General features: G+C 43.7%; 1 protein-coding gene across 2 annotated transcripts in view; it reads left to right on the forward strand.

Moving 5' to 3' along the window:
• The window catches only part of LOC119390908 (unconventional myosin-XVIIIa), a 257,327-nt gene that overhangs the window by 58,234 nt on the left and 186,785 nt on the right, over positions 1–12,308 (forward strand). For both annotated transcript variants that reach the window (XM_037658613.2, XM_037658614.2), the window contains exons 4-9: positions 689–865; positions 5,760–5,979; positions 6,330–6,469; positions 7,431–7,531; positions 9,131–9,191; positions 11,737–11,881. In XM_037658613.2, the coding sequence (XP_037514541.1) occupies positions 689–865; positions 5,760–5,979; positions 6,330–6,469; positions 7,431–7,531; positions 9,131–9,191; positions 11,737–11,881 (844 nt within the window). The remainder of the gene's footprint in view (positions 1–688; positions 866–5,759; positions 5,980–6,329; positions 6,470–7,430; positions 7,532–9,130; positions 9,192–11,736; positions 11,882–12,308) is intronic.

The raw sequence follows: 12,308 nt of genomic DNA on the forward strand, positions 1-12,308 counted from the left end.
CATGTTGAATTGGGTGCAGAGCAGGCCAAAATCTGATGAAAAAAGGATACAATGCATGCAAGCGGAATGTCTGCTGCAGACGTGCCGAAGTGTACATTTTGGGGGGCCAGAGCTAGTCAAGCTGGCCATCAGCTTTTTCTCCCTGCCCCCCTCATCTTATGCTTGATAAAAAATAAAGGATCTATTATTACCTTGCAAATACCATAAAAACACTACTAAAACTGCTTTCTAGAACATCCACGCGGTCGCACTAAAAATCTGAAAGCAATCCAGTGGTTTGGATCTAAAAAATTAGAACATGGCGAAGAAACAAGTGGGTCATAGGAGTCCCACTGCCCTACAAAGGGTTAATATGGAACTTCAGCAGCCCCCGCCACTCATCCCTTGCCTGGGTGCATTCATCGTGCATCTCCTCTCCCTTTTGTATGAAGACAGGTGCTCTCACATGCCTTGTCTCAATGTTAAATCAAAGGGAATGGACTTGCAGCTGAGTTCTTTCCTTAGCACTTTAAGATGATGGTACAGGTGTTGAAGAAAACATTCAGGTGACCTTCGCACAGTAATTTGAAGCTGCCACAGAGGCTTCAGAAGGCAGCTTGTTTTGTTGTACAGCTTGGGTACTTGGATAGACTCGCAACAGAATGGACCAGCAGCAAGGTCTCCAGTTGCCGTTTTTTCTGGAATGCAGGCGAATCCTCCCGAGCTGGACTTCGTGGAGGATCTCGGCCAGCTGCGGCAGCTCAACGAGGCCGGCATGGTGCACGTCCTACGAGAGCGCTTTGCCTCGGGACTCGTGCACACTTACGCTGGCTCGGGTCTGCTCCTCTTCAACCCCCAGCGACCACTGGCCATCTACTCGGACAAGGTGGGTGCTTGTGCACAGATGAAAACTGTTGCAGGGCATTGCATTCTCGGAATGAAGGAAAAAGAAATGAACAGTATAGAAAAGGCCAGACACCAGGCCCTTTTCATTGTTAGGCCTTCTTTGCCTACTTCTTTGTGATATGGTGGGTACTAGTTATCAGCTATCTTTTCGAGTAAAACCTCTCACTACTTTAGCTGCCATTTTGTTGGCTTTTGGAGTACAGCCACTTTTGTGAGGTACCGCATCACTTTGCTCTATAAATATATGAGTCAGCTGTCTTTGTGCATCAGCACAAACGCTTTCCACCATCTGCTTTAATGCATTATAACTAGGGGTGTGCGAATATTCGAAATTTCGAATACTTTTCAAATAGTGTTTGCTATTCGATTCGATTCGCACTGGAATTTTACTATTCGAACTTCCCAAAAACAAATACAGTCAACGTCAGATTGAAAGTGACCCCTTCAGATTTTAAATATGCTTCACCTCATCACACTCTCGTATTGCGGCAAAGCTGCCTTTCAAGCTCCGTTACATAGCTTTCCAGCACATAGCTTACATAGCTTTCCAGCACAATGTTTCGCGCTCTCCTGATGGCCCCCTACGTTTGCCTTCCAAACTACATAAAAAAAAAGGACGCCCAAGCGTGTGCTGCGAGTTTAGTGCACGTGCGAAGAGTGCGCGGACCTGCAAAATAGCGACCCCGCCGCTAGCGCTCCTCGCAGATGACGTGAAGTGCATACCTCCTATACATTTATTTACATTTGTGTAAGTGAAATAACATTACGCTGAATGTTTTGAATATGTTTGATGAACTTCACCAAGCTTATACTGGAGAAATCTCAACCGGTGTTGTAAGAGTTTATTGTGTGTTGTGAGCTTTTTTTTTTGTACTCTTTAGAACTTCCAAAGTGATCCAGGCTAGTATTTAATAACATCATTGTGATGTACATTTATTGATCTTTATATAAGTGAAATAACTCTGCACTGGAGGTTTTGAATATATCTGGTGAACTTCAAGCCTATACTGCAGAAATCTCAACCGCTTTTGTAAGCGTTCATTGTGTGTTGTGATCTTGAGAAGTTATCAAGACTAGATATTTTTGTTATAATTGTGATATCCATTTATTTATTGTAAGGGCAATAAAATCAGTAATTTTTGAAAATTTTAGAGTAAAAAAATTGTAACTTTGCATGCCGCTTTGAGTCCTTGAAAAACCTGCGACAGGTCCTGGAAAATCCTTGAATATCCTTGAATTTTTGCTTGGAAACCTGTACGAACCCTGTATCTAATTAAGGAGCACATAAACTACATATCCTGGGATTCTGGCCCCTTTCAACTCTTGGTGCACCCACCAGAGTAGCTTAGCATGGAGGGTTTGACGTTGCTGAGCTCAAGAGCATGGGTTGAATTCCCGGCCACAGTGGCTGCATTTCATTGGTGTTGAAATGCAAAGCACACCCGCATACGTAAATTTGGTGCACATTAAAGGGACACTAAAGAGAAACAATGAATTGGTTTAGATTGATAAAGTGTGCTTGGAGAACTCTTGTGTAGTTTATTTCACCACCATAGGTTTATTATTAGAGGAGAAAACCAAGTTCAAAGTTTCATTTTTAAATTTCGCGCCGAATTTTGTAATTCGTGACGTAAAAGACTTCAAAAAGCATTTAACGTATTTTGGCACCACTGGCTTAACAAAATTTCCACAAACTCGTTATGTCAAGTCTCTGGCCCCCTCAGAGAACAATGTACTTTGATTTAACCAATTAGGAACTCCGTAGGCCCAAGCAGGCGCTGTCAAAAATACGTGACATCACGGCAAATGGTGTGGGAATACCAAGGTGGCATTGCCACCTGTATTTTCTTTTTGCTCGTTTTCTCGCTTAATTAGCGTCTTCGCGCAGCAAGCGTGGTGTTTTTGGTATCGTGAAAGACTACTTTGCTAATGCGAGAAAAATCATTTTGCTATTTAGTGTCCCTTTAAAGCACCCCGGGTGGTCAAAATTTATTCGGAGTCCCGCACTACGGCGTGCCTCATAACCATATGGTGGTTTTTGCATGTAAAACCCCAGCAAGTATTATATTCAACCCTTGGTCCACTTCACTGCAATATGTTGTGTATGCTTCACTGCATAACATGGCCGTATTGTGACGAAGCTGACATTTGCGAACGGGCATTATGCTATGTTTTTGAGACCCTTGCATGCTTTCCATGCTTCGAGTCCACCATCGAAGATCATGAAGGAGGAGACAGTGCCATCACTCACAGCAGTGAATTCTTTCAACGGAAAACATGGCACTGTATTACAGGAAGCTTGGTAGCAAACATCAACCCGTAGTGGCTGTGGGTTCCAGTAAATGCTAGAGTGGGCGTGCTAGAGCAATGGGAGTATAATATAAATGGCGCCGATGGTGGCTTTGGTTAATACTGCTTTATACCTGCCATGACAGCAAAAAAGGTTTGAAAAGTTGCACGTTGGCTCTGTGGGGTATTTGGGGATGCTGTGAAGGTGTCCAAATTGGGAAAATCTGGTATACAAGAAACCTGTTGTCGACAGTACGTCATGTTTCTCGAGTATTCAAATGTAGCAATTCATTTCATCTCGATTCTTTAATTAAATGCGCCCCTTCACTAATGTAACATATTTTTTAATCTTACCCTGACTTCTGTGTATGAAAGTATGAACTCCTCTGTTGTTGGGCATGTGATAGTTCTTCAGCAATAGTGAACGTGTGCCATTGAAAGAGACTGAAAGTTTGGAAGCATGAAATGAGGGATTCGACTAATTTCTGCATCAAACATCTCTACGGTCGTCTTCAAACGGACAGTTTATCGGCCAGCGTCAACCACTGCTCGAAAGAGATATGAACAGTCCGATGAGCTCTTGGAAGGCCCGAGGACCGAGTTTCACAAAGAACAGACGTGTTCCGGCATCCCTTGAAGTGTTTACAAGTGGTTCTACCAGAGAAAATGATCTTCCGGGTGACTGTGCCTGGCCCAAGTTGGTGAGCGCGCGGTATTTGTGGTTAGAAGCACTATTAATACGAAGAAGTGCTGAGTGAATCTGCGGTGCCTGTCTGCAAGAGAAAGAATGAGCTATTGAATGCTCTCTTGACATCGATTCCTTTCTATAGAAGCAGGTTTTACTGCCCCTGAAACGTAGTGTGATCATTTATTTGCCAAACAGCTATTGTGCTACAACAGCTATCCATATTCTGCTGGTGGTTATCAAGTTTGTTATTGCAACTTTGCTAGCTGAAAGAAGCATTATAGTAGAAATGGGATCAGAAAGTGCCCGTATTTCATATTTTGAAGTGCACTAAAGTCCACGTATTGCACTGTTATATAGTTGAGCTCAGAATAACAAACACAGGCATTGTGCATTATCAGATACAACAAATTTAAACCTACATATTCATTGGAAAAGTCAGCATCTGATAAATATGTGCCCATAAATATTTCAAAAACAAAACTTATTCAAAACGTGTCACTAGGTTAGACTGTATGTACTTGTTCTTGCACGTGAAGAGACTGTAGCCTAAAGGACTGCTGACAGTGACTTTGTGACTTTACGCTTTAATAAGGAGGTCTGTATTTGGCAATCATGAAAGTGAATCACAGATGCTCCGATGTAATGTTTTATTAACGCTAGCGCCATCAACTGCAGTGAACTTTGGCGTACATCAAGAAGCTTGCCCAAACTGATATCAAACCAGTGCAGCATGCGGCAGGGCACCACGACATCATGTGTGCTTAAACTTCAGTGATGCTGAAAACATGCAGTTTGAATATGAGCCTTGCGCATGCAGGAGAAACTGAAGCAACGCGAGTGTTGTGGTGTCGGCAAGGGTGTGACAAACCAGTTGCATTCTCCTGCTGAAATTTCTGTTTGCCATGGGACACTTAAAAAAATACTACACCCAACCTGCCACGGTGGTCTAGTGATTATGGTGCTCGACTGCAGACTCTAAGGTCACAGGATCAAATCCTGGCTATGGTAGCCGAGTTTCGATGGAGGCGAAATGCTAGAAGCCCGTTTGCTTAGATTCAGGTGCGCGTTAAAGAACACCAGATGGTCAAAATTTCCAGAGTCCTCCACTACAGCATCCGTCCTAACCATATCGTGGTTTTGGTATGTGAAACCCTAGCAATTATTATTATTAAGGAAACGACATCCATAGGATGCTTACCACAGTAATGACACCCATAGTGCGCTTACCATAAACAGCACCCATAGGACACTTACCATAAACAGACACCCGTAGGACGCTTCCCATAAAACGACACCCAAGGATGCTTGCCATCAACAACACCGATAGGACACTTTTTCATAAAATGACACGCACAGTGCACTTGCCTTAAAACGGGACGCATAGGATGCTTGCCATAAAATGGCCCCCATTAGGCACTTACCACAAGAGGGCACCTGTGTGACTCCTCCCATAAAAGGACACCCATAGGATGCTTGCTCTAAAAAGGCACCGATAAGACACCATAAAAGGAATTTTGTAGGATGCTTCTCATAACTGGACACACATAGGACTTGGAAGGGTAGCGCTAGTAGACACGGACTAGAGGAAGACACACGGACACACAGACGGAAGCGCTTCTGTCTGTGTGTCCATGTGTCTTCCTCTAGTTTGTGTCTACTAGCGCTACCCTTCCAAGTATGAATTTCCAACTTGCCCAAGAAACAGCACTCCTAAGACACATAGGACGTTTGCCATAAAACGGCACATTGGATGCTTGCCATAAAAGTACACCTATCAAACGCTTCCCATAAAACAACACCCATAGGATGCAGTCTAGCTAAACTGGCACAAGCCAAATGCCCCGATAGACCCACTTCAGTTGAAGTTTGCTGTTCATGCTTTGGGTTGTTGGTGCAGGTGATGCGGCTGTTCCAGAGCTGCAAGGCCGACGACCTGCCACCGCACGTGTTTGCTGTGGCCCAGAGTGCACACGCGGCCCTGGTGGCAACCAGGCGCGATCAGACGGTGCTCTTCCTCGGCCGCAGTGGCTCGGGGCAGAGTGCGGCTGCCCGACAAGTGCTGCAGTACCTGAGCATCACAACTGCGCCCACGCCTGCAGCTGGCAATGCCCTCGCTGGTCGGTACACAACAGTATACACTGGTCATATCCTGTTGATGCGTCAAGTCTCAGTATGTATACTGGCATATTCAAACAAAAAGGAGCTTAATAAGTGCAGTCCGTGCTTCGCACGTCGGGGCAGCCTAAGCGCTAAGCTACTATGCCCCCCCCCCCCTCTCAGAAGTGCACCACTGTGCGGTTGAACTAGTATAAAGAAATGTGAAGTGCGAACAGAAAATCACTTGAAATTTTTGGTTGCATACTTGGGCCTAATGGGCTTGTCATTTCCTTGCAACTGTTTGTTTTCAAAGTGCATGTTACAGTCTGGCTGCTTGCATAGTCTCAGCTTGCCTTCATTTTCTCTGCAGAGAAACTGACTGCCGCAGCAGCCCTGCTCGAGTCCTTTGGCAACAGCCGCACGGCAGCCAATGCCAATGCGTCGCGCTTCACCCAGCTCTTCTCACTCGACTTTGACCACATGGGACAGGTGGTTGCTGCCTCTGTCCAGGTGGGTTCAACTTCCTGTGACTGTGTGCATGTATATAAGAACCATTTCTTAGCCTTGAGCGTACATTCATACTATAGTTGTATTGTTTTACAGCTGCTTGTTGCATAGAGTGACAAACAAAGCCGTTGTGTGTTGATTTTACCCACTTGGAACAGAGAGAGCACAGAAGACGGCAGTGTTACTGAAAGTTAACAGTTATGTACAGTGCTCAGGGAATGAGTCATGACATTTTAGGGTTAAGTAATGGAGTAAAACTGAGAGCTGGGCGAGTTGGTATGAATTCATGTTGAAACTTTTTTAGCGCGCACAAAAGACGGAGGACACAGAAAGAAGGTACAAAACGAGCGCTTACTCACAACTGATTTATTTTTTGAAAGCGACTAAACATATAAGCAGAAATAATCATCACAACGCATGCGCGGAGCAAGTCATGAGGCATAATAGCAGATTACAACAGTTAACCACAGTTCAAAAAAGACATTTCTTTATCAGTAAGCGCCACCGATGGTTGACTAATACAATTTTTCCCACACCTACTTATATGGAAAGCTTCCGTGACTTCACGTGTTAGTTTATCATTATGAGCAAACAAAATGTCCGTCTCACTGAAAACAGGATTACAATGACATGATTTGCACTGATTGGACAAGTGCGAAAACGTCTCTTTTCCCAAAGAACTGTTATGTTCTTTTAGACGAGTATTGATGCAGTGACCTGTTTGTCCGATATACATATTTCCACAAGTTAACGGTATCCTATAAACCACCCCTTTTCTGCATCTTATGAACTTAGAGTCTTCTTTTAGCCCACAAAAAGTTTAACAAAAAAGAGAAAAAATGTAGTTGTGGGCTAACATTTCAATGGACACGTAACAATTCATTGTTACGTGTCCATTGCTGTAACCCACCCACTTGTAGAGCCCTTCTCTTGAGTGTAATGAAGCAAAACGAAATCCTTGCAGGCCCTGATGCTGGAGAGGTCACGGGTGTCTCGGAGGCCCCAAGGTGAGCCAAACTTCCATATCTTCTACTACCTCTTGGCTGGTGCAGCAGAGTCACTGAGGTGAGACCCCCTCGCTCATTCCGCTATTCCTTAGTCTTGATTGATACAGCAGATCAGATAATTTGTTACTCCTTCTTCGTGTAATAACCACTGATAGATGAAGTCAGGAAGTGAAATTTGATGAGTAACCTCTTAACAAGCATTTTCAAGAGCTGTGTTGTGCTTGCTGAAATAAAACTCGCCAATATGCAGAGCATTTTGACTACTGCCTTTGTGCTGAATGCATGGGGTTTTGAGAAATGCATTCACAAAATTCAGGGTGAAGTGCACTGTTGTGACAGTTAGAAAATGGTAGCTGGAATACGATGGCCTAATTGTGGAAAGTGTTAGTGAATTCATATAGAATTAAGATGTGAACTTCAATGAATTTGCTTGGAATGCTCTCCTGCAGCTCTGTAAGAGCAGTAGTTTATGTGCGGAGTTATGTGAGGAGTTTATTATTTTAACACCGAAGCTGTTCTAGCTCGGTGTAAAATGTGTGGTCATGCCCGCAAACTATCATCATCATGAACGGGTATGTGCCACAAAATTTGGGCAAATCCCACTACTCACCGCTACGGCGTGGCCTGTAATAACCCTAATGAGTGAGAGAACGAATACAGAGAGAGAGAGAGAGAGAAACAAACAGAGAGACGGAAAGAAAGATATAAAGAAAGAGAAACAGAAAAATTCCTGCCAAAAAAAAATCCTTCAAGGCGGGATTCAAGCCCGCATACCTCGATCCGAAAGCAAGTCTCCTGACCACTCGACTATCCGCTAGCAAAGCATAGCATAGCCTTGTATAGTATAGTGTAGCAAGGGGTGGGAAAGGGAAGAGGAGAGATGTGATGATGAGGAGGAGGGAAAAGAGGAGGGGAGAGAGTGAAGCATAGCACAGAAAGAATGAGAGAGAGAGAAAGAAATGCAGAAATAAAATAGAGAAGAGATCAATGAAAGAGAGAGAAAGAAATCGAGAGGAAGCAAGCATCGCGTTGCCTGGCAACCAGATACCACACCACCTGGCCAAGCTGCGCAGTAGCTAAGCCACGCCCACCGACGGAGACATCGCGCACAACCTCTATAGTGCATATCCTCTGCTCTATAGTGCATGGCCTGGTTGCACCCAATCTTGTCCAGAAAGTCATGGGGCGTCCTAAGAAAATGTGTACTCCCGAGGAGGAAGCCGCACCTCTTGAAGCTAGACGTACGAGTGGCAACAGGCCCGTGCTTCACTGTGCCAAGCGTTGCACGACTTAGGGCTCGCAATCTTTATTTTTTTAGCTATGCCATTGGGCTGGCTGGTACAAGTATGTAGTTACATGTAGTGCAATCTTGACTGAGACACAAAGGGAAATATCCTGCAATTGCTTGCTCCAAGGGCTCTATTCGTATTTTATCACACTGCACAATAGGTGGTCAGTGTTTGCAATAATGAAGGCCTGTTGACAACATGACAGTCAGTGGTGAAGAAAAGACAAAAAAAAGAATGAAAAATGAAGCAAAAAAGTCATTGCAAAGAACATCTCATTTACTTGTTTGTTTTTTATTTTATGTAGAAGGCAGTGATTGTCGTTATCATAACTGTTTCTCATAATGTCTGTGTTGTGTGGTTGCACGCAGGAAAGAGCTGTACTTGGACAATCTCGAGGAGCCCAACATTTTTGTCACCCCCCTCAAGAAGGTCTGTTTCGTGATTTCTCGTCTCGCTCATTTTTCAACGCAGGTGCATTTTATAATTGTAGGCCTCCAGGAGAGCTTTCGTGCCATTTGACAGAACTGATATCACGGCCGGCAGCTCGTGCCGGTGTGAAAGCAATGTTTACCTGCTATGCGAGAAATCACCGCTGCCGGTTTAAGCATGTAAAAATACCTGCGCTTTCACACTTTTGTTAGTGTACTGTCAATTGTGCTACAGGATAAAGAACTCTGCTGTCTTACTAGGCGTTGGTATCTTTGAAACCTTTGAGTGGTGTACATATGAGCCATGTTTATGATGTCACGTGCGCAACCACTCCATTTCCTTGGAAACCTTTCATTAAACATCACTTGTAAGTGAGCATCTGTCCTGTCCACAATGTTCTTCCCGCACAGTTTTCCACTCAGTGACTTTACAATAATGCACCAACTGGACCAACAGTCAATGCTTCTAAGGAATAAATTTATGCACCGATGTTGCTGAAGAAATGATAACAAAGTGCATTCGTGCTGTTTGTTGCAATGCACACATGAAGTCTTCAGGGAATATTGGATAAATTTCAAATATTTGATTGAATATTATAACATTCATAATCTTTTGGACTAGCTTGAATATTAGTGTTCAAGGTTTTCAAAGTATTTAAAGTCATTGAACACACATATTTTCCTGCGTATAACCTTCCTGAGAGTTCCACAGCAGCATTAGCTACATTTTTGTGAAGCCACCCTGCCAGGTGGAATACACGCTGCCGTGAAGCCACACCTCAAGGGGAACTTTGCACATCACCCAAACCTTCTTTTAATTTTTTGCGGGTCTTCACAACAGATTGTATTTGCAAACTATGCTCAGTTTTAAAATGTATGGCATTTTACCATGTATAACCTGCAGCAGCCACAACAGACAGCTAAAACTGTGCATATATCTGTGCATGTAACTCATGAAAGTAATTACGCACACGTCTGGTTTTGCATTCGGTGCGTTCTTTCAGTGATATCCATGCATTCATGTATGCGTGCTGTTAAACATGGTAGCCGTGAAGATAGCGCCATTCAGCTAGGTTGTACCTCTTGCGTTAGCGTCATAAATTTGTTCACTTTCGTGAACTATGTTTCTTTTTGTTCTTGTGTTTTGTGAGGTAGAGCACCAAGTCGTGCCAACTGGTTCACATTCATCGTAAAGGCTTTTAACAGCGAAGCTGTTCAGCAAATCGTTCCTTGTCTGACAACCCAAAAAACTATCATCATCATAAATGGGTATGTGCCACAGAAATAGGGTTAATCTCACTACTCGCCACTGGTCCACTAAAAATGAAAAAGGCAACAGATAGCCCCACAACAAATGGCTGTGAGCGATGGCGGCGGGCTGAAGACCCCGAGTATGAACAGCGAGAGAACACTAAGTAATGGGAAAGGCAACGGCAGTTGTGAGAAGACCCCGAAGCGATGGAAGGCCTACGCCAACAGCGACGTGTGCGTAGGTCTATGAGAGGTGCGAGTGCTTGGTTTCAGCGCGAGTAGTTTCTGTCTTTGCAGTTTGGACGTCCATGTCGTGTCTGTGACTGTCTGTGGTTTAACTCGAACCTCTCTGCGCTGAGAATAAACGTAATAACAATCTAGCATCACCGAGCTAAAGCTTAGCAACAACTTAGAAGCAAGCAACCTAGAAACAACCTGCATCACCTAGCAAAGGCCTAGAAACAACCTAGAAGCAATCAGATTAGTCTTCAGAATCATCCAGTTTTACTGTTTCAAGCCTTCTGCGCCTTAGTGCAAGCTTTGCCATTTTTTTTAACTGGGCTAACAAACACAAAGAAAGGAAGACTGGATGTGTCCAGTCTTCTTACCTTTTCTTCTGTCCGTGTTTGTCAGTGCAGTTAAAAATTGGTGTTCTTTGTATAGGGACTTTTTCTGTGAAGTATTCATGCTCATTCTTCGCAATGTAACCTCAAGTGCCACACCTGTGGATGCTCTTTATTTTTGCCCTTCATAGTGATTTCCCATTTATTGCCCTGGATCTTTTATGCATGTTTTCTTTTATATTTGCACCATATTTGCCTAGCTTACACAGTGCCCTTTTTGGGTCCGGTAAAGTACCTTGAATATATAATTAAACAAACAAGTGAATGTGTATGCATTCGCAAGCAGTAATGTTTTATTCTCTCAAAGCTTTCTTGCCACCTTTTTGTTTTATCTTCTCAGACTACTGTAGCAGCCCGGTTTGTAATATACTTTATTTTTCTATCGTGTGATTATCATCTCAATCTAAATTGTGTTATATTCTTATGCTATATCATGCTTTATTATGTAGCTGTTGATTGTCTGTGTTCACATTTTTGTATAGTTGTCTGTATTCATTAGTCCCTCCCTTCATGATGCTTCACTATAAGAATGAATTAATTAATCAATCAATCAATCCATCAATCAATCAATCAATCAATCAATCAATCAATCAATCAATCAATGCAACTTCCATATTCTGGGTTTCTCGCATCATCTGTATACTTGTCTTGTTGTACCATCTCCCATTTCAGCCGGATGACCAGAAGAAGGCGCGCATCATGTGGGAGCTGGTCCAGGGTTCCCTGCAGACACTTGGGGTACGGGACACCGAGAGCCGCGTCCTGTGGACTGTGCTGGCTGCCATTGTTCATCTGGGCCACGCTGGAGCCCTGCGCAGTAAGTTGAGGCTCTGCTGGCAATAGGGACGTTGGCTGCGCCAGGGTGGGACAAACATCTTCATCGTGGCAGGCATGAACACTAGATTTTAGTTACACCATGTTATAACAAGCTCGTATGTGCAACGAAAATGACCTCATTACAGTCAATGCTCAGTAATATGTACCCAATTTAAGTATAATAACAGTTAAAACGTAGTCTCATAGAGCCCAGTGCATTCGCTGAGCTTGTCCTATGCCTACTGGTTAGTGTGTACCGTGAAAACGTGCCGTTGCATAAAAGCGAACTATGCCGCTCGTCCACCAGCATCACAGTGTGTCGCAAATGGTCATTCATCTGTCCTTTCGGTAATAGCAGAGACCGCTCTATCACCGAGTCCGACGAGTCCGATTTACACACGATTGCGGAGATGCCTTTGCGGATAAGC

Source organism: Rhipicephalus sanguineus, chromosome 4, assembly GCF_013339695.2.
Source record: "Rhipicephalus sanguineus isolate Rsan-2018 chromosome 4, BIME_Rsan_1.4, whole genome shotgun sequence".
NCBI classification, from domain to species: domain Eukaryota; kingdom Metazoa; phylum Arthropoda; class Arachnida; order Ixodida; family Ixodidae; genus Rhipicephalus; species Rhipicephalus sanguineus.